This window comes from Sorex fumeus, unplaced genomic scaffold (assembly GCF_029834395.1).
Source record: "Sorex fumeus unplaced genomic scaffold, SorFum_2.1 ptg000033l, whole genome shotgun sequence".
NCBI lineage: Eukaryota > Metazoa > Chordata > Mammalia > Eulipotyphla > Soricidae > Sorex > Sorex fumeus.
The window spans coordinates 10,394,890-10,415,776 of NW_026606090.1; the positions used below are offsets into that span (position 1 = coordinate 10,394,890).

At 50.3% G+C, this 20,887-nt stretch overlaps 1 protein-coding gene across 1 annotated transcript in view; it reads right to left on the reverse strand.

Annotated features, from left to right (window-relative positions):
- Positions 1–20,887, reverse strand: part of EGF (epidermal growth factor) — a 46,920-nt gene that overhangs the window by 18,973 nt on the left and 7,060 nt on the right. Inside the window, exons 5-13 of the mRNA XM_056116643.1 lie at positions 20,093–20,295; positions 16,279–16,404; positions 15,048–15,170; positions 8,065–8,187; positions 6,504–6,629; positions 5,906–6,042; positions 5,252–5,400; positions 4,346–4,450; positions 1,779–2,002 (exon numbers count right to left, since the gene is read on the reverse strand). Coding sequence (XP_055972618.1) covers positions 1,779–2,002; positions 4,346–4,450; positions 5,252–5,400; positions 5,906–6,042; positions 6,504–6,629; positions 8,065–8,187; positions 15,048–15,170; positions 16,279–16,404; positions 20,093–20,295 — 1,316 coding nt within the window. The remainder of the gene's footprint in view (positions 1–1,778; positions 2,003–4,345; positions 4,451–5,251; positions 5,401–5,905; positions 6,043–6,503; positions 6,630–8,064; positions 8,188–15,047; positions 15,171–16,278; positions 16,405–20,092; positions 20,296–20,887) is intronic.

The following is a 20,887-nucleotide window of genomic DNA, read 5'->3' on the forward strand; positions in this document are numbered from 1 at the left end:
CTCGGGCAGGGGTTGGCCTCGACCTTCTGCCACCAAGACAGGCTGATGCTTAGGCGGTGCAAATGTGGAGACTCGACCCGCACCCACAGCTTCTCTGCCAGTGTTGGTCCCCTGCACTGGTTTCCCTCCTCTGACTTAAGGCCATCTCCTCCTCGGGGTCCCAGGGCCCCCAGTCATTGACCACGGCCATCCAGGAGCATTTTTGTCTCTGGGCCTTGGTGCCAAGTCAAAGCCCAGAAAAGCAGTGAGCTTTGATCGTTGTGTGACTGACGATCATGAAAGCTGTGTAACTGTATCTCAAGGTGATGAAAAGAAAAGAAAAGAAATGGAGGCAAGAAGAGACTGTGAAAGGCAAAACAAATAAGCCCCCTCCCAAATAAATAAATCAATGCAGTGAGGGGACTGACTGATGGTTGCTGTTTGGGTCATACCCAGCGATGCTCAGGGCTTACTCCTGACTCTGCACTCAGGGATCCCTCCTGGTGGTGCTCAGGGACCTTATGGAATGCCAAGGACAGAGCCTGGGTCAGCCACCTGCAAAGCCAGCACCCTCCCCTCTGTGCTAACGCTCCAGGCCTGAGTCTGGATCTTCTTGATGAGGTTGCCACCTTCCCCTGAACGAATGCTCCAGTCCTCTGGCTTATACTCATGCTGAAGTACAATCATGTTGGTAAAACTACCACTCAGTAGCCCGAGCCCTGGAAACCACCATTCTGCTCTCGGCTCCCATGGGTTTCCCTTCCCGAGAGGGCATGGAAGTGACCACCCACAATATTTATCCTCGTCTGTGGTCTCCTGCTCAGCAGAATACCCTCTACTCGCCCACAGTGTAACGTGGGGCAGAATTAGTCATGGCTATTTTTTTTCAACAAAAGAGCCCACAACTAGGGGCCAGAGCGATAGTGCAGCAGGGAGGGTGTTTGCCTTGCACGCGGCCGACCCAGGTTCGAGACCTGGCATTCCATATGGTTCCCTGAGCACCATCGGGAGTAATTCCTGAGTGCATAGCCAGGGGTCAGTCCTGAGCATCACCACGTGTGAACCCCCAAAAAAAGAGAAAGAGAAAAGAGCCCACCCTAGACATCATCCTCATGGGTATTTTGTTTCTAGAACAGCCATAATTGTATTTTACATTAAAGGAGTTCCTTCCGTCTTTGCCTTAAAACTCCACCCATGTTTACCAGCAGGTGGCGCTGTGACGGTGGAAATGGTTCTCGCCTTGAACCACAGGGACCTTGAATGAGAACTTGTAGGGGCCACAGACCAGCGACATACAGCAGCAAAAAAAGGCCTAGGGAGACAGCACCGTGGGCATGGCGCTGCTGACCCCTGAACCCTTCCAGGAGTAACCCCTGAGAGCATTGCCAGGCGCAGTGCAAAATACCAAAAAATAAAGTTTATCCCTTGCCTTGGGGTTTGGACTAGGGCATCTTTACACACTGCTTAGAAAGTTTTGCTCACACCCCTTATACCTTCATATATCAAAGCTCTAATTTTCATTTAGGGGGATAAGTGTCATTTATATTATATATATAAAATTTTTTTTATGATGTACATCTCCCCTACTCTGTGACTTCAGCGGAACCCCAATTTTCATCCTGATTTGGAGAAATCATTTCACACCACTACTCTTTCCCTCGTCGGGATCATAAACCCTAGAGAAGTTGGTCGGTCTGCCAGTCTGCTTTTTGTCTCAGCAGATGCCTGTGTAACATACTGTATACGAAATTCTCAACTTTCAGTGGAGGGTGAGGCTACCGCCCCTCCCCGAACCTCACCTACATCGTTCTGGACAAGTGTTCGGCGATTGGAACCATCCAGATTGGCCATTTCGATCACAGCACGCTCCGTGTCACACCAGTACAGTGTGTCCGCTAAGTAGTCAATGACTATGCCGCTGGGCCGGACCAGACCGGAGCTGGCGACCACCAGTGGGTCTGTGCCTTGGAGGGAAGAACTTTTAATTTGGGGCTGAGTCCCTGTGTCGGTCCAGAATAATCGCCTGGAATCAGAAAAGCGGGCCACACGGAACATGTGCATGAAAAGCCACAGGAAATATCAGCCACTTTAGGATAAGCTAGAGTGGGTCAGCAAGGAGGGGAGACGGGGAGGGCAGAGAAGTGTAAAATGGGTGGATCGGTTGCAAAGGCCAAAGACGAGATCTTTTTCAGCAGAGAATCATGGCAGGGACTACTAAATTAAGGCTCAGATCATTGGATTGAAAGAAAAGAAATTATCTGAGGCCAGAGAGATAGTGCAGCAGGATGGGCACTTACCTTACACACAGCCCACCTGGGTCCCTGGCACCTTACATGGCTCCTGAGCCCCGCCAGGGGGGACCCCTGAGTGCAGAGCCAGGAGCCAGCCCTGAGCACCACCAGGAGTGATTCCTGAGTGCAGAGCCTGAGTAAACCCTGAGCATCACCAAGAGAGATCCCAGAGTGCAGAGTCAGGAGTCAGCCCTGAGTCCTGCCCAGTATGATCCAAATCCCTCCACCCACAAAATACAAAAACATTATTAGTTTTATTTTCTTCCTTAATTTTGTTGTTGGAGCCACACCAGGTGGTGCTCAGAGGTTACTCCTGACTCTGCTCGGGGATCGCTCCTGGTGGGGCTCAGGGAATCAGATGTGGGGTGGGGATAGAACCAGGGTTGGTCAAGGGCAAGCAAGTGCCTTAAGCCTTGTGCTATGGCTGCAGCCCATTCTTAAATTCATCTGTTATTAACAGAAAGTTTGTCAGAGCTTGTGCATATGAATATGCATATATAAGTGCATACATGTCTATATATTTACATACATATATTTATCGCTTGGCAGTGACCAGGAGTGCAAGCGGTCTCTCCTGCCAATCTCAGCCAACCAGGATGGCTGCGGGCCTGCTCGGGCGAGGGTGTGTTGCTGAGGACCTTGGGAGCCCCTCTAGCAGTGCTCAGGCGGGTGCTGGGGAGGGGCCGTGCACCGGTCTCTTCCTATCTCCCCCACCCCAGCCTCATGAGCATGTCCTTTGCATGAGTGCGTCCCCTGAGTCCACCTGCGTCCCCTGAGTCCCCTACTGACTGTGACCAGGGCAGTGATGGCGCCACTGCAGAGCACGGTGGGGGGTGCTAGGCACAGATCCGTGGCTGACTCTTAGCTCCGGGGTCCTGTGTGGGGCTGGAGGCGAGCAAGATTGGACAGCGATGGGGAGGCTGACCTCAGAGACAGCTCCCGGTCGCTCCCTGCCATGGCCCTTCCCACTACCTTCAAAAACTCCAGGGGTCTCTGCCCTTGGGTTTCAGGATCCCTTTTTTAACAGCTAGGAAAGAATCGTTTATTATCTTGAATTCGCAGAACTGAAATTAGCAAATGCTGTGACTTCTTAGTAACACCAGTCTCCAGTCTTCTGAGATTCATTCCTGCTCCCTCGGGGCAAATCTCCTTCCTCCCGTTCTGATGGAGGAATGTGGTGTGGCCTGAACTCACCCTGGGGTTTAGCTGGTGATTCTATGTCCTGTCACTGTGTTTGTGCAGTGCCAATGACTGCCCCAAGGGTCCTCAGACCTGGAGACAGATGCTTGGACACCAACACCCGACCCCTGTGATTAAAAAAGGAGAATTCCTCACATAGAGAATCCAAATATTCTCTGCTCAAGAAGCAATATTGTCAGTTTTTTAAAGAAAGCAATTGAATGGTCTTATGTGTAATTGAGTTTCAGCTTCTTCCTTCCTTCCTTCCTTTCTTCCTTCCTTCCTTTCTTTCTTTCTTTCTTTCTTTCTTTCTTTCTTTCTTTCGAAATTGAGGGACCAGAGAGATGGTTCAAGGGGCTGGAATGTATGTGTGGGAGCATAGAGTTCTGTCCCCAGCACCACTGGCGGGGGGGCGGGGGAAGAGAGAGGGGAGAGAGAGGGAGCGAGGGAGAGGAAGGCAGGAAGGGCAGAAGGAAATTTGTTCAAACTGAAAGAACACCTAAACAATAAAATTTTTATGCAAGAACAGAAGCTCCAAAGTCACTGCAAGGATAAGGATGTCGGCTGGCCTGTGTTTCCTCAAGTAAAGGCATCTTGGTTCCTAGTTCCAATGACACCCACGGTCTGAGAAAGACTGGGCATGTCAGCACACACAGGGCCACATGCACACACACATATGAACACACACACATATACACAATCCATATATACACCCAGGCCTACACCCATGCACAAACATTCATGCACACACACATACACACCCATGCACACACACATCTATATACACAAAAACATATACACCCATGCACGCACCCATGTTCCTACAAACACACACACACACACACAAACACACACACCACCTCAGCAGCAGGGTGTTTGATTCTCATGACACCTACTTGGCCAACGGGTGCACAGCGATTCCCAGGGGTTGGGTGACACCTGTCTTCAGGATGGTCTCGCGCTGGCTCCCATTTAAATCGCTCCGTTCGATGCGGGATTTCCTAGATGTAGAGGGAGAGGAGGCCCGGCTCAGCCTGACGTCCCCTCACACAGCTCCAAGCCGTATCCCGAGCCCTCACCTAACCCATTCCCAGCTCGGCCGCCAGACCAGGAGCGCAGGGCTCAGCTGCGAGCCCTGAGGTGCCAGGTCTGCTCTTCTGCCCTTGACTCTCTCTTGCCCACTTGGAGTGGCGGGAAGTGGCCACAAAGCACACGAACAAAAAGCAAAGCTGCCTCACCGTCTCACCACTTTACCCCTCGAGATCCCTGTCGTGTGCCCAACCTGACTTACTCCTCGCAGGTTCCTGGAGTTCACACACACCCCACGTGCACTTCCATCTGAGCAGCTTATAGAAAGGCCCCCAGGGGTGCCCAGAAATCAGAGTGGGTCACAAGACCAGCATGAGAACCATTCTGTGCAAGGGGGCTTGGGGCCCTGTCCCAGAACCATACAGTCCCCAGAGCATAGTTGGGCACACCAAAGAGCAGATGGCATGGGCATTCACTCAGGCTCACCTGCACTGTACCCCTAGTGCCTCAAAACCTTCCCCTGGTTGCCAGGAAAGAGGAAGGTCCCCGTGCAGGGGTGCAGGGGTGTGGGAGGGGGCACAAGGCTCACAGTGGCTCACACACACACAAACACACACACACACACACACACACACACACACACACACACACCACTGTGGGGGGAGGGGCGGGAACAGCCTGGGAATAGGATTTATGTTCGCACGTGTGAGACCCTGGGTTCGAGTTTCTGCAGAACCAAATCGACACCAGGGAGAGCAAAGGCAGAGCCGTACTCTCTGTCTGTCCAGTAGAGCTTCCGGCCCAGCCAGTCCACTGCGAGGCCCTCGGGCACCCCCATGTCTCCCTCGATGAGCCTCTCTCGCCAGGACCCGTCCAGGTTGGCCCTTTCAATCCCGCCCAGGGTGCTGTGGGCGAAGTATATCTGGAAGGAGAGAAGAGAGCCCGGCTGCCCTGTTCAAATCCAGATCCGGTGGGACAGGGCAGGGGGCTGGAGCCTTCAGAGGGGCTTGACTGCAGAAAGACTCGTGGGCCACTCAGCTGCACCCCGGCTGCCTCCCAGACAGGTGTATACTGAGGCAAGCACGTGTCTCCTCACTGGGGAAGGGGGCAGATGTCCCTGGCACCTGCGTGCAATGTCTATAAAGGCTCTGTGCTTTGTGCTCTGTTGCAATGGGCACTTTGGGGGTCCAGCCAAAGTCACTTCCCCTGGCCCCTGCGGCTTCCGTGCAGCCGTGACTGCAGTTGACAGGGTGGACCCTGCTCAGGCACCTCCGCCCACCCAAGGCAGCAGAATCTGGGCCAGGAGCGGGGTGGGGGGTCAGGAAAACCCTTCGTGTGGGGCTGTGACATGGCCTGAGCCCCCAGACCGACCCCCTGCGGGAGAGCGGGCTGGGCATCTCTGTGCCATGCGGGGGCACCACGGGCACCTTGTTTTCCACCGGGTCGTAGTCCAGGGCCCAGATGGTGCCCTTCTGCTGAGCAAGCACGCGGCTGTAGGCAGTTCCATCAAAACGCATGTAGCGAATGTCTTGAGAATTGGCAAACAGCAAAAACGGTGGCGGGCCTGAAACCAATGTGTTCGTTGGTTGGTTTGCTTGGGGTCAAACCTGGCTGCACCCAGGGCTTCCTCCTGGCGGTGCTCAGGGGGGACCCTGTGGAGTGATGGGGATCAAACCCCGGTGGGTCTCATGCAAGGCAAGCGCCCTCTCTGTTCTGCTGAGGCCTGGGCCCCTGAAACCAGTTTCAAACAAGGCTGAATCCGGACTAAGCCTGGGGAGCATCAGGGAGCCAGGTGGGGGCATGAGGTCTCCCTGTTCTATCAACAGCGACTAGAAGGTACTTGGGTCTCTTCCCTTCCCTGATGTTCTCTTCCTGCCTCTTCTTGTGTTTTCTCAGGCTCCCGCAGTGTGGGTCAGGGCGGGCAGAAAACTCTTCTTCCAGGCAGTCTGCCTGGGTCTGGCGTTCCCGCGTCCCACCCCACCCCCTCCTGTCCCTTCCCTTCCACTGCCCGACTGCACCACTCACCTGAGGCCACGCAGCGCTTTCCATCCTGGTGGAGGTCGTAGCCGGGAAAGCAGCCGCATCGCCAGGAGCCAGGGCCGTGTGGGAGGCAGAGGTGGCTGCACCCGCCATTGTCAGGTGACGAGCAGCCTGGTGGCGAGTTATTCAGAAACATGACTGGCGTGGCCCAACACCACGGTGTGCCAACGCTCTGTTGGCAGTTAACCACTTCCACCCCCTCAGGCTGCTGCAGTCCCGTTTATTCTCCACAGAGGAGGAGCAAAGGCCACTTTAGCCCACGTCCCCATAGCCTGGCACTGCACAGTAACCCTCTGCATGCCCATGACTCCTTTTTGCCTGTCCTGCCCCTCCCCCTCCCCTTCCCCTCCCCTTCCCCTTCCCCTCTCCTGGCTTTTGGGCTCCTGCATATAGACCATGCCCTCCAGCCCACTAAACTGGCCCCTCACCTCCCTGCTTCTTTTTTAAATCCCTGAGATCCAAAACAAGGGTCCTGGGTATTGGTTGGGATAAGAAATACATTTTGATAAGTATTTTGGCATCTGTTCTCACTCAAATAACAAATAATATATATATATATATATTTTTAATCCTGGCTCACATTTTGGGGTCTCTAAACTTCTTTAGATTTCTTTTTTTGGGTTGGGTTTGTTAGTTTTTGTTTGGGGGCCACACCCAGCGATGCTCAGGGCTTCCTCCTGCCTGCGGGATGCTACGGATCGAAGCTGGGGTGGGCAGTGTGCAAGGCAAGCTCCCTGACCGCTGCGCTATCGCGCCAGACCCTGCATTAGCTTTCCCAAACAAACTAAAGAAGGCGCGGTGCACCGATGTGTTGCCAGTGGGAGGCCCCCAGTTCTCTCTCTGCTTCTGAGTCTATGGAATGAAAGGAGGGAAGTCTCAGGAACGTGTCCCTCTCCAGAGGAGGACTGAGGGCAGGTGACAGTCATCACGGATGCTGCTCGGAGCACTGACAGCAGCCCACAGCCCTTCCCAATGCTCTCACTTATTTGTCTGGGGCAATAGCTCCTGGGGAGGGCATTTACCTTGCACATACCAGACTAGGCTTGAACCCTGGCACCCCATAGTGTCTCCCGAGCACCGCCAGGAGTAATCTCTGAGTGCAGAGCCAAGAGCAACCCCCAAGTATCCCCAGGTGTGCCCCCAAAACGCTTATAAAAATTTTGGGGGGGGGGCTGGAGCAATAGCACAGCAGGTAGGGTGTTTGCCTTGCATGTGGTCGACCCGAGTTCGATTCCCAGCATCCCATATGATGCCCCGAGCACCACCAGGAATAATTCCTGAGTGCATGAACCAGGAGTAAGCCCTGTGCATCGCTGGGTGTGACCCAAAAAGCAAAAGAAAAAAGTTTTCAATGAAAACATACAAGCTCTGCTTCCAACCACTACACTGTGCTGTCTACAGCTACATTCCTGTCACAAAAATATCTTCCAATAAATAGGACTGGAAAAATCTCTTCTTTATCAATAAGCTCAATTTTTAGGTGCCAGTCAGAATAGAATTTTTTTTCTCCCCCACACAAACAAGCCAAAAGGGCAAATCAACTCACCAGAACAAGTTCTTCCGTCTGCCTGGAGCACAGAGCCCTCGGGACAGAAGCACGTGGGGCCTTGGGATGTGAGGACACAGTTGTGGCTGCAGCCCAGGTCGCTGCAGGGGCAGGACACAAAGCCTGAGTCGGAGGAGAGAGGGGAGGATGGTTAGGCAGGAGGACACGTGGCCCTAGCAGCTGCTTGCCCGAAACTCAGCCAGCCCAGAAGAGGGAGTCAACAAGGCAACAAAGAAGACTTTCATATCTGAAGGAAAAATTAAGATTTCTGGTTCTAGAAAATGGCTCTAATTTTAATAAATTAATCTTTATGTTTTATATTTTGCATCCTTGCTCGTCCTTCTTAATGCTGCTGTATTGGGGATCTCTTTCAGGGCCAGGAGAATGAGGTCCATTATTGTTACTGTTTTTGGCATATCAAATACGCCACGGGGAGCTTGTCGGGCTCTCTTGGAGGGATGGAAGCTTTTAGGGAGGCCTCCAATTACCTTTACAGGTGCTCCTAGTCTACTGAATGCAAGTGTTTGGTCGACTGGCATGTTGTAACAATCTGTAGCACTCTTCGCTGGTCAGCACCATTGCCACCTCCCGCCACGATCAGGTGGTGAAGCATATGGTTCGCACCATTTGAAGCCCATTGAGTGTGGTGTGGTAATTATTGAAAATGGATACGAAGTGTCTCATGATGTGTTGAGTGGCTGTGTGGTCCAGAAAGGGGCCTGGAGTGAGGAAGATCGGCTGATGAGATTATCTGGTGCTGGCAGGGAGTGTCTTATGGGTGTGAGCTCTGGGTCGCTGGAGATTGGAGAGAGAAGGGGGGTGGCAGTTCCTGACGTTCCATTCGCTCTCAATGGAACGAACATCTCTGGATGCAACAGCTATGTGTACCTAGGTTGAGAACTCAACATGACGAATGACCTGGCACCTGAGCTGCACAGGAGGAAGAGAGCAGCGTGGAGCGCCTTCAAGAGCATAGAAGAAATAGCTAAGAGGACAAAGAAACTCTGGCTCCAGGCACACCTCTTTGACACCGTCATTCTTCCTGCACTAATATACGCCTCAGAGACCTGGGCCCTATGAAAACAGGACGAGAATGCTATTTGGGTCTCCCAAAGAGAAATCAAAAGAGCTATGCTTGGAGTATCACACTTCACTCAAGTGAGAGAAGGAATCCAGAGTTCCGACTTCTTGTCAACGATCAAGAATCAGGGACACTGTCTTGTTTGCCAAGTCATCAAAAATCAGATGGGCCAGACATATAATGCAATTTAGAGATGACCTGCTGGACTAGAGCCATTACCGACAGGATTCCATGGGATGTCAAAAGAACTTGTGGCCGCCCACCTATGAGATGGTCAGACTTCTTCATCAAGACTCTGAACTTGAAGCTCTTCATGTTCCCGGAGTGAGCAGACGCCATTGGGCTACACTAGCACGCGGCAGGGATGAATGGAGACGTTACTGGCAACCGCTTGAGCAAATCAATGAGTAATGGGATGTCAAGTGATCAAGTGATCAAGTGATATTTTGCATCACACCCGATGATGCTCAGGGGTTACTCCTGGATTTTCACTCAGGAATTACTCCTGACGGTACTTGGGGGACCATATGGGATGCTGGGAATCGAACCCAGGTTGGCCGCGTGCAAGGCAAGTGCACTACCCACCATACTATCGCTCCAGCCCCCTAATTTATTTTTTAACTGAATCACAGTGAGATACACAGTTATAAATTTGCTCATGATTAGATAATTTCAGATATACAATGTTTCAACACCAGTCCATTCACCAGTATACATTTCCCATCACAGATGTCCCCAGTTTCCTTCCCACCCACCCCCACCTCTATGGGAGGCACTTCTTTCCTCCTCTTCCTCCTCTCTCTCTCTCTCTCTCTCTCTCTCCCTTTTATGTTAAAGAATCTTTAAAGTCAGTCATGTTGCTGAGAGAGAGAGAGAGAGAGAGAGGGAGAGAGAGATGCAGAGTAGCCCCTGAACACCACTGGGTGTGACCCCCCCCAAAAAAAACAAATAAAATCAGTTGTGAAAATTCCAAAATATTTTCAATGAAATTTGGCTAAATAGTTCTCAAATTCATCCGGAAAACAAGCTGTATAAGAAAAACTAAGAAATGTGTCTGTGGCTTGGTACAGGAGGAGAATGAGGGTCCCTCACAAATATCAAAATGCATCTCAAATGTGCAATAGGTAAAGGTTTCGTTAAGGAGAAGAGAGGAAGGTCAAAGGCTGAGTGCTCTGCATGCAGGAATCAGGTCTGACCCCCTGCACCCAGGGTCCCCAAGTGCAGAGCCAGCGTCGACCCCCAGGACACTACCAGGTGTGGCCCCCCAAGAAACCAAAACCAACTGGACATGGATGCAGGGACAAATGTCCGGGAGTGGGTGTGGGGTCCGAACATTGCGCCCTGGCCAGACACCGATCCTCATGGAAGGGCCATCTGGCTGCCCTGAACTGCTTAGGGACCCTCTGCCCCAACAAACCAAAGCAAGAACTCACTCAGGAAAAGATAATGAAGCCAGATAGAAAGTTCATTCTAGAAAAGACTATAGTGTGGGATAAAGACATTTTAATCCATCAAGCTTTAAAACGGCCATCCACAGCACTATTAACCATAGCCAGAATCTGGAAAAAAATGAGTGCCCAAGAACAGATGACTGGTTAAAGAAACTTTGGTACATCTACACAATGGAATACTCTGCAGCTGTTAGAAAAAGTGAAATCATGAAATTTGCATATAAGTAGATCAACATGGAGAATATCGTGCTAAGTGAAATGAGTCAGAAAGAGAGGGGCAGGGGCGGGAGAAGAGGCAGGGCGTGGGAAGGGGTAGAGGTAGGGATACTGGGAACACTGGTGGTGGAGAATGGGCACTGATGGAGCAATGGGTACTTGAACATTGTTTGACTGGAACACAATCATAAAAGTTTGTAAGTCTGTAACTGCATAGCACAGTGGGAAGGGTGTTTGCCTTGCACACAGCTGACCCGGGTTCAATTCCCAGCATCCCATTTGGTTCCCTGAGCACTGCCAGGAGTGATTCCTGAGTACAGAGCCAGGAGTAACTCTGAGCATTGCCGGGTGTGACCCCCCCCCGAAAAAAAAAGAAAGAGAGGGACAGACATAGAATGATTGCACTCATTTGTGGAATATAAAGTAACATAATGGGAGACTGACACCTAAGGACAGTAAAAATAAGGGTCAGGAGGACTGCACCATGGTTTAGAAGCCAATCTCATGCACTGGGGGAAAAGATAGCTGGGATGGAAAAAGAAGCACTAAATAAATGATGGTTGGAGATGGAAGATGCATGCTGAACGTAGACTATAGACCAAAAATGATGGCTGCTTGCAAACCATAACACCCAAAAGGACAGAAAGAGTAAGAGGGAATGTACCTGCCACAGAGGCAGGGCGTGGGAAGGGGTAGAGGTAGGGATACTGGGAACACTGGTGGTGGAGAATGGGCACTGATGGAGCGATGGGTACTTGAACATTGTTTGACTGGAACACAATCATAAAAGTTTGTAAGTCTGTAATTGCATCTCACAGTGGTTCATTAAAATAAAATGAATAAAACGACCATCTGGTAAGTGGAAAAGAAGTAATGAGTAGTGATTTGGGGTGAAAGTTGTAACATACCTTGTACCATACCTCAAAATAGACTCCAAAGAAATAAGAGACCAACATGTAAACCATGTACCAGAGAAGCTCCGGAATCACTTATGAGATTGCAAGTTCCAACCGTGCACGTGGGCAGAGCTGAGGCATGCAAGAGCCGGGTGGTCAGTTTTGCTGTTTGTTCCCAGGCACCAACCCTGGTAGTGCTCAGAGCTCGCTCCTGGCTCTGTGCTCAGGACTTACTCCTGAAGGCACTCGAGGACCACCTGGGATGCTGGAACTGGAACTTGGATGGGTCACATGCAAGGCAAACACCTCACCCTCTGGGCTGTCACTTGTCTGGGAGCTGGGTGGTTTACCCATCCCCTTGACGTGCTTGTCTCATCGCATGGACAACTTGGTGCTGAGCTTGGGGCAGTACCCTAAACCCATCTCTATTTAGCCACACTGACAGATGCAGTAAGATGCCGAGGGATGGGCTGAACCTGTTCACCTCAATTTGAACTGGGAGTCTCCCCACAAACTCATAACACAGCTCTCTTTTTCAAAAACATATGCTAACCCTCCAAGGGAAATTGAGGAAATGTTTGAAGCAGATGTTCGATTCCTCCATCCCTCTCGGAGAGCCCAGCAAGCTACAGAGAGTATCTCGCCCGCACGGCAAAGCCTGGCAAGCTCCTCGTGATGTATTCAATATGCCAAACACAATAACAACAAGTCTCACAATGGAGACACTACTGGTGCTTGCTCGAGCAAGTCGATGAACAACAGGAGGACAGTGCTACAGTGGTACAGTTGTTACTCTAATTGCAATTTCTCATTAAAAGGAAGCCTTTTAATGAGGGGCCGGAGCTATCGTACAGTGGGCAGGGCACTTGTCTTGTACACAGCTGGCCTGCATTTGATCCCAAGCATCCCATAGGGCCCCCAGGCTCACCAGGAGTGACCCCTGAGTGCAGAGCCAGAAGTAACCCCTGAGCACCGTTGGGTATAACCTCCAAAACAACCAACCAAACAAATGAAAACCTTTAAAAATATAAAAAGAAAGCCTTTTAGTGAGAAGCTGGAGAGACAGGACAATGGTTAAGGGGTTTGTGTCACACATAGCCCAGCTGGGCTCTATTCAAAATACCCCACATGGTCCCCTGAGCACTGCAGGAGTGATCCCTAAGTGCAGAGTCAGCCCTGATCACGGCCAGGTGTGCCTTGCCCCCTCCCACCCCCCAAAGCAAAAGTGTCATACTTTTGAAGAGATTGAGGAGGTTGTTGAACCATGTCCTGAACATGTGCATGGGTCACCTTTGGAAGGTCTTAGGAACCAACTCACAATAATTCTAAATACAGTTTTTTTTAAAAAAGAGATAAAAATTAACATAAAAAATTTGACTGTTAGATTTGTCTCTGAGCCAAAATGCTCATGAGAAAATTATCTGTATCTAATGTCCAAAAGGAGAGAGAGAGTATGGGGGAAATTGTCTGCCATGGAGACAAGGGGAAAGTGGGAAAGGGAAGGCATACTGGAGACATTGGTGGTGGCGAATGTGCACTGGTGGAGGGATGGATGTTCCTTTCATTGTATGACTGAAACTCAAACATGAAAGCTTGTAACTGCATCTCACAGTGATTCAATTAAAAAAAAGTTGACCAGTCATCTGTTCTCAGGCACTCAGGTTTTTGCACTCATTTGTGGAATATAAAATAACAGAATGGGAGACTAATACCCAAGAATAGTAGAGGTAAGTACCAGGAGGATTACTCCACAGCTTAGAAGTCGGCCCCACATGCTGGGGGAAAAGGCAGCTCAGATAGAGAAGGGGCCACCAAGTAAAGGGTACTAGTAGGGCCCACTCTGGATAGGAGATGCGGGCTGAAGTAGACTATAGACTGAACATGATGGCCACTTAATACCTCGATTGCAAACCACGACACCCGAAAGGAGAGAGAGCGAGCAAAAGGGAATGCCCTGCCACAGACACAGGGTGGGTTAGAGGGGATGGGATGGGGGTGGTGGAAGGGATGATGGGACCATTGGTGGTAGAGAATGGGCACTGGTGGACGGATGGGTACTCAATCATTGTATGACTGAAACACAAGCAAGAAAGTTTGTAAGTCTGTAACTGTACCTCAGGGTGATTCACTAATAAAAAAAATTTAAAAAGTTATGTGTATCCTCTTGGGAATATATCCCAGAGAGGCAAAATAGTATAGTCGAAGTGACATCTGCACTTGTTTGTTCATTGCAGCACTCTTTACAATAGCCAGAATCTGGAAAAAACCTGAGTGCCCGAGAACAGATGACTGGTTAAAGAAACTTTGGTACATTTACACAGTGGAGTACTATGTAGCTGTTAGAAAAGATGAAGTCATAAAATTTACATACAAGTGGTACTACATGGAAAGTATCATGTTAAGCGGAATGAGTCAGAGAGAGGGATAGACATAGAAAGATTGCATTCATCTAGGGAACATAAAGTGACAAAATAGGAGACTAACACCCAAGAGTGGCCAAGATTAGTACCAGGAATTTTGCTCCATGGCTTGGAGGCCAGCCACATATGCTAGAGGAAAAGGGAGCTTAGATAGAGAAGGGAGCACCTTCTCTAGGTGCTCCCTAGAGTGTTGGGAGGATCCTCCCAGGATGGGAGAAGCATGCTGAAAGTAGACTATAGACCAAACATGATTGCCACTCAATGCCTCTTTTGCAGACCACAACACCCAAAAGGAGAGAGAGAGCAAAAGGGAATGCTGTGCCAAGGAGGCAGGGTGGGATGGGGGGATGGGGGGTGGGAGGGATACTAGGACCCGTGGTGGTGGAAAATGGGCACTGGTGGAGGGATGGGTACTTGACCATTGTATAACTGAAACCCAAGCACAAATATTTGTAAGTCTACAACTGTACCTCATGGTGTTTCACTAATAAAAATTAAATAACTAACTAAATAAATAAATAAGTTATGTGAAGATTTTCCCATGAATGGTCTAGAACTGGTAGGAAATTCAAACCATTTTATAGATAATATATATCACGATTATGTCTTCTGTGTGCTTGTCACTCAGAGAATATGCCTCTCTCTCAGATGTTTATGCCTCTCTCTATATAGGCACACAATACACACAGAACACACACACACACACACACACACACTCACACACACACATTTCCCAGCAAGGCGGTTTTGATTCACTACATCTGGACTAGGATTCAGTTATTCGCTTTCTAACAAGGAACGAAGGAGAGTTCCCAAAAACTTGCTGCTCGCCGTTGGCTGACAGGCCTGGGGCCTGCACGGAGGACAGAGTGGGGGTGGGCGAGGAGGGAGGCCGGCCGTCCACCATGTGTTCACTTACTCTGACACTGTTTCCCGTCGGGCAGCAGCACGAACCCCTCAGGACACGTGCAGTAGTAGGACCCGGGCGTGTTCTCGCAGCCCAGCGTGCAGCCATGGTTCTGGAGGGCACACTCGTTGACATCTACACGACAGTGACACCACAATGAGCTGTGACTCGGGAGAGTGGCTGTGCCACAGCCAAGCCCCTCAGTGTTGGGTCCCGACTCTCCTGGATGGGGGTGGGCAGTGGGAGAATTGGAAGGTGCTGGCTCTCACACCCGTGAAGGGTGCCAGAGGCCAGGGAAGGTCACGGTTTCTGTTCTCAAATAGAGCTTCCCAACCAGAACGTTCTTTTGGAAAAGTTTCTCGAAAAGACACAGCCCTTTGAGGCAGAAATCCAGAAAGCTTGCTTTTGGGTTTTTGTGTTTTGGATCACACCCAGCTGTGCTCAAGGCTTACTCCTGGCTCTGCACTCAGGGGTTACTCCTGGTGAGCTTGGGGGATACTTGGGGTGCCGGGGATCAAACCTGGGTCAGCCACGTGCCAGGCAAACACCCTCCCTGCTGTGCTGTTGTTCCAGCCCCGCTCTAGAAAGCCCTCCACAGGGGTTGGGCCCCTTCTGCTCTGCTCCTTGGCCTGGTCACCCCAACAGGACTCCTGGTCAGGGCTAAGGCCCAGCTGTCATGACTGCCACCTCCCTGCCCCACCTCTACTCCACCAGGCAAGTCTGGGAGCCAGCAGAGGCCTCCTCAAGTCTACCCCAGAGCCTGAGGTGAAGCCTTTGGATTCTTTCCATCAGGACTTCCTGGGCTCCCAGGAGCAAAGGGTGAGGAATTTCTCCTGCGTCACTCCCCTAGGCCTGGGGCTCAGATCACTCTGCACCCCTCTCTGGGGAGTCTAATGCCCCGTTAGGCACTGAGCTATGGGAGTGCCAATGTCCTGGAGAATCAACAGCAGCTACCGACTGTCCCCTGAAGAATCTGGAAGCTTCCATACTTGCACAGCCACCTGTCTACTATCAAGCCCCGAGTGGCCTCAGAAAGCCTCGGCACTCAGTGAAGGATCAAAGTCTGAATGGACTGAGAAGTACTTCAGGGGCTAGGAGGAGAGTCGGGGGATGAATCGCTCTTCTGGGGACGGGGAACACAGCAAGTGACTAGTTTTGCACAGAGGGTCTGCAGCGCAACTGGCCAGGACAGAGGGACTGGCCTTGCTCCGAGCCCCCTTCCCCCGCCACCCGGTGCCGTTACCTTCACAGGACTTTCCATCTTGGCTGAGCCTGAAGCCCTGAGCACATGGGCACAGAGGGGGTGCGGGCTCCTGACCATAGGTGCATTCTCCACCTCTGCCTCTCTTCAGCTTGCAGTGCCTCTGAGCTGAAGAGGAAGATGGTTGATTGGAGAGGAGTTGTTTCCTCTGGGGAGGGGGCCCCATCCCTTTACACTTCCCGTGAGCCATACTATGCAGTGCTCAGGGCTCACCGGCTCTGGGCTCAGAGACCACTTCTGGCAGGACTTGGGGGACCGTATTCGATGCAAGGGGTTCTACCAGGGTTAGTCAAAGGCAAAAAAGCAAGTGTCTTGTTCGCTGTACAATACTAACCTCCTCTCTTGTTTGTTTGTTTGGATTCGGGGTCACACCTGTGATGCGTGGGTTTGGTTTGGCGCTCACTGCAGGCTCTGTGCTCAGGGAACACATCTGCAGTGCCCTGGAGGCTGTATGCAGTGCCCAGGGTCGAACCCATGTCTGCCGCTGGCAAAGCGAAGGCCTGAACTCTGGTGCTCCATGGACATAGCTGGTGAGGCTCGAACCAGATCTGGCAGCACTGCAAGGCAAGTGCCATAACCCCGTTCTGTCTCTCGTGCCACCCCCCGCCCACCTCACGCCCCTTAAGTCTGATCTCCTGTTAAGTGTGCTTGGGGCTGGTGCTTTCCACCTGCTCACACACTCCAGCGTGTCTCCTCCCGCCAGTGCTTGGGTAGAGACCCCCTCACCCGCAGTCCAGGACCTCCTTGGGGTTTCAGACACAAAGCACACCCTGTCCGTGATTTCATTCTGATTTACTAGAGTCAACGATAATGACAAAACCCTCCAAATGCTGGAATGCCGTGTCTGTTTAAGGAGCCAAAATAGAGGGGCTGGAGCAATAGCACAGTGGGAAGGGCATTTGTTTTGCACACGACCGACCCGGGTTCAATTCCCAGCATCCCAAGGGTAATTCCTGAGTGCATGAGCCAGGAGTAACCCCTGTGCATCGCCAGGTGTGACCCAAAAAGAAAAAAAAAAAGAACCAAAAAGATTTGGCCCTAAGAAGATACCACCACCCTGGCTATTTTGTGGCTCAGATCATGAAAGAGCCTCTTTGGGCTTCCTTCATCGGTGAGCTTCTGGGCATAGGGGATGTGTCCATTCCCAGCCCCAGCCTCAACGGCCACAGGGGGCATCCCACAGGGCGGTTGGACACTCACAGCTGCAGCACCCACGAAAGCAGCATGGGGTCACTGTGCTTGGGCCCCCTCCTCTTTCCCTGGGGATAGACTTGGTCCAGGCAGGCCGCACCGTGGCTGGTGCATCTTAGCCACGCCCGCCCTCCACAGCCTGGCTCAACCCACCCAGCTCTCGGAAGCCCTGGTTGATGACATGCCCTGAATCCAGACGCTAAGCACCTTCAGGGCCCAGCAGAGGGCTGCCCGTGGGAATCTAGAGTATTTCCTTTTAATCTCCTTAATCAGCTGCAGTTCTTTAGCTTCAAAAATAGGCCAGAGCTCTCGAGCACTTGGGCACCGCCACTGACCTCAGGAAACCCCGCCGCAGGACTGTGTTATGGGGAGAGGCCGGGGTTGCGCCCCAGCCCCCCGCATGCATCCCATGCTGCAGCCCCTGGGAGTGTGGCCCCTGCTCTGGCCTTTGTAGCAGTGTCTGCTCCATCCGCCCACCCTCACTGCTCTTCGTCCAAGCCCTGTGCACCTCCAATGCTGGGGACACACGGCCAGAAATCTGAGGCCCCCATAAAGCATTTACAAGGCCATTACCTTTGATGACAAGCCTTGGAACAGTGTTCATTCATTCCATGGGTCAGCAAAGAACGACCAAGAACACCAGGGCAGTGAGCAGCAGCAGCCCTGATGGCAGACCTCGCCCCGTTCTACGGCCAGAGTCTACACATGGATACGATGACATGAGCCCTGTCCCCGCTGTGTCTCACGGCATGAGACACCGCACAGAGCCTGCCTTTGGGGCTGGTTTCTACCTGGCAGCCAGGGCTATTCCTGGGTCTGTGCTCGGAGTGAGCCCGTGGTTCCTGGGACCATATTCCTGCCAGGATACAACCAGCCTCAGCTGCACTGCAAGGCAGGCGCCTTAAGCTTTGTATTCTCTCTGGCCCTGGCTGGCTTTTTACAGGAAATATGCAATTAACTGTCCACTATCACTGTCTACTATCACTGTCCTCCCGTTGTTCATCGATTTTGCCTGAGCAGGCCCAGTAACATCTCCATTGTGACAATTGTCACTGTGTTTGGCATATCTAATACATCACGGGTAGCTTGCCAGGCTTTGCTGTGCAGGCGAGATACTCTTGGTAGCTTGCTGGACTCTCTGAGAGGGGCAGAGGAATCAAACTCGGGTCAGCCATGTTGGCCGCTTGCAAGGCAAATGCCCTACCCGCTGTGCTATCACTCTAGTCCGTAATTAACTGTGTCAAATATATATAATGCATATGGATATAAATATGTGTATTATAAACACATATAAATATAAGCATATAAGCAAATATATATGGAAAACATGTTTATAGTTATATATAGTTGATTTTTATGAAATATGTGAAATGATCATATTATATATTAAATGTATATAGTATATAAAATATATCTCTATATTTATATGTAATAAAACATACTAAGTTTTAAAGAAAATATGCATGTTAAATTATAATATTTGATATCTAAAATCATATATGTTTAATTTCTAAGTATATGTACTATACATTGAATATATACTGTACATACAAATGTGCATATGCAAATATAAAAAATATAATTTATTGCTTCTTTTCCCTACACAAATCCAGTTGTACTTTTGTTTCATTTGTTTACTGTCTTTCTCATTAATGAGTTCTCCAAATAATTGATTGCCTCAAGTTTCTCAAAGAACTTCCCGGATGGCATAGTTCAGAAGTTCATTCTTTGTTAATAGAAAATAACCAGGAAGAAAAGACGAGTGGACAGTAACACATGCTTTTTAACTCTCACTCGGTCACTCAGCACCTTCTCAGGGCGCTTCCTCCAGGAACCTGAATGGCAACAGAAACCCAGGTTCGATTTTTGGCACCACATATTCTCCCCAGAGCACCACCAGAAGTGATCCCTGAGCAGAGAACCAGGAGCAAGTTCTGAGCACAACTCAGTGTGCTCAGAAATAAAAAAAATAACACCCTTGTTGGGAGGATTCTCCCAGGATGGGAGAAGCATGCTGAAAGTAGACTATAGACCAAACATGATTGCCACTCATTGCCTCTTTTGCAAACCACAACACCCAAAAGGAGAGAGAGAACAAAAGGGAATGCCCTGCCACAGAGGCAGGGTGGGATGGGGGGGATGGGTAGTGGGAGGGATACTGGGATCTGTGGTGGTGGGAAATGGGCACTGGTGGAGAGATGGGTATTTGATCATTGTATAATTGAAACCCAAGCACGAAAATTTGTAAGTCTACAACTGTACCTCATGGTGTCTCACCAATAAAAATTAAAATAAATAAATAACACCCTCCCCCAATACATACACAAATAGATGTTACTTTCAGCAGAGTCCCTGGAACCATCATCGTTCCTTGCTTTGTACCCATTTCTGGCATTTCCCTGCCCTCCCGGCACACAATTCCACCTGCAGAACCACCTAGAAAGTTTTCTAGCAAGATAATCGGAGCCTGACGTGGCTTCTAGGCTTAAAGTAACCTGATCATGTTCACTATCACCTGCAAGGCCAAGGGTGACCCCAAAGTGGCATGAGCAAGGGGAGAATGGGAACAGAGTGCAGGACCCATCTCAGATCAAAGAGGACTCACCGGATCCCCATGTGGCACCCTCTGCCATGGGCTGGACACCCGGGTGCACCACTTTTATTCTTTTAAGTGGCAGAAGTGGCAGCGGAAGGCTAATATGAACCATCTCCTTCCCCGTGTGCTTGCTAGCGATGCAAACTGTCTTCTTGTCCCTCGTTGAATAGAAGATGCGATCACCAAAAGGCGACATAGAGAACAAAGCATTCCTGAAAAAAGAAAGAATGAAAAAGCCCATAAGGAAGGCAGAACCTTTCTGGGAATTTGAAGGTTTCATTTAATTTTAATGTATTGCCCAGAATTTATTGCCTGGCTTTCTACTGTTTCTGTTTTTTAACCTTAGAAACTTAAATATTAAGTTAAAAATGTTTTTCATGATATATTCAAGATCTGATTTAATAGGACAGCACTTCTAGGCTCCAGATCCTGACCCCTCTCTTATTTTATTTTGCTAGTCAGCACAAAGAAATATGGAAAAAAATAGGGAAGAAAACAGAATCTATATAAGAGAGCATTTCTAGTTCTGTCAATTTCATAAGACTCATATTTGGGGGGAGGGGGTACACACCCAGTGGTAATCAGGGGTTAATCCTGTCTCTGTACTCAGGAATTACTCCCAGGTGTGCTCAAGAGAGCAGGTAGGATGCTGGGAATTTAACTGGGTTAGCAGCATGCAATGCAAGTGCCCTACCCACTGTACTATTTCTCTGGCTCCTTGTACAACTCATTTCTGTCTCTTGCCATAAGTCAGAGAGTTGGTTTCTAACTTCCCCAAATATACAACAGCAGCATTACAAAGAG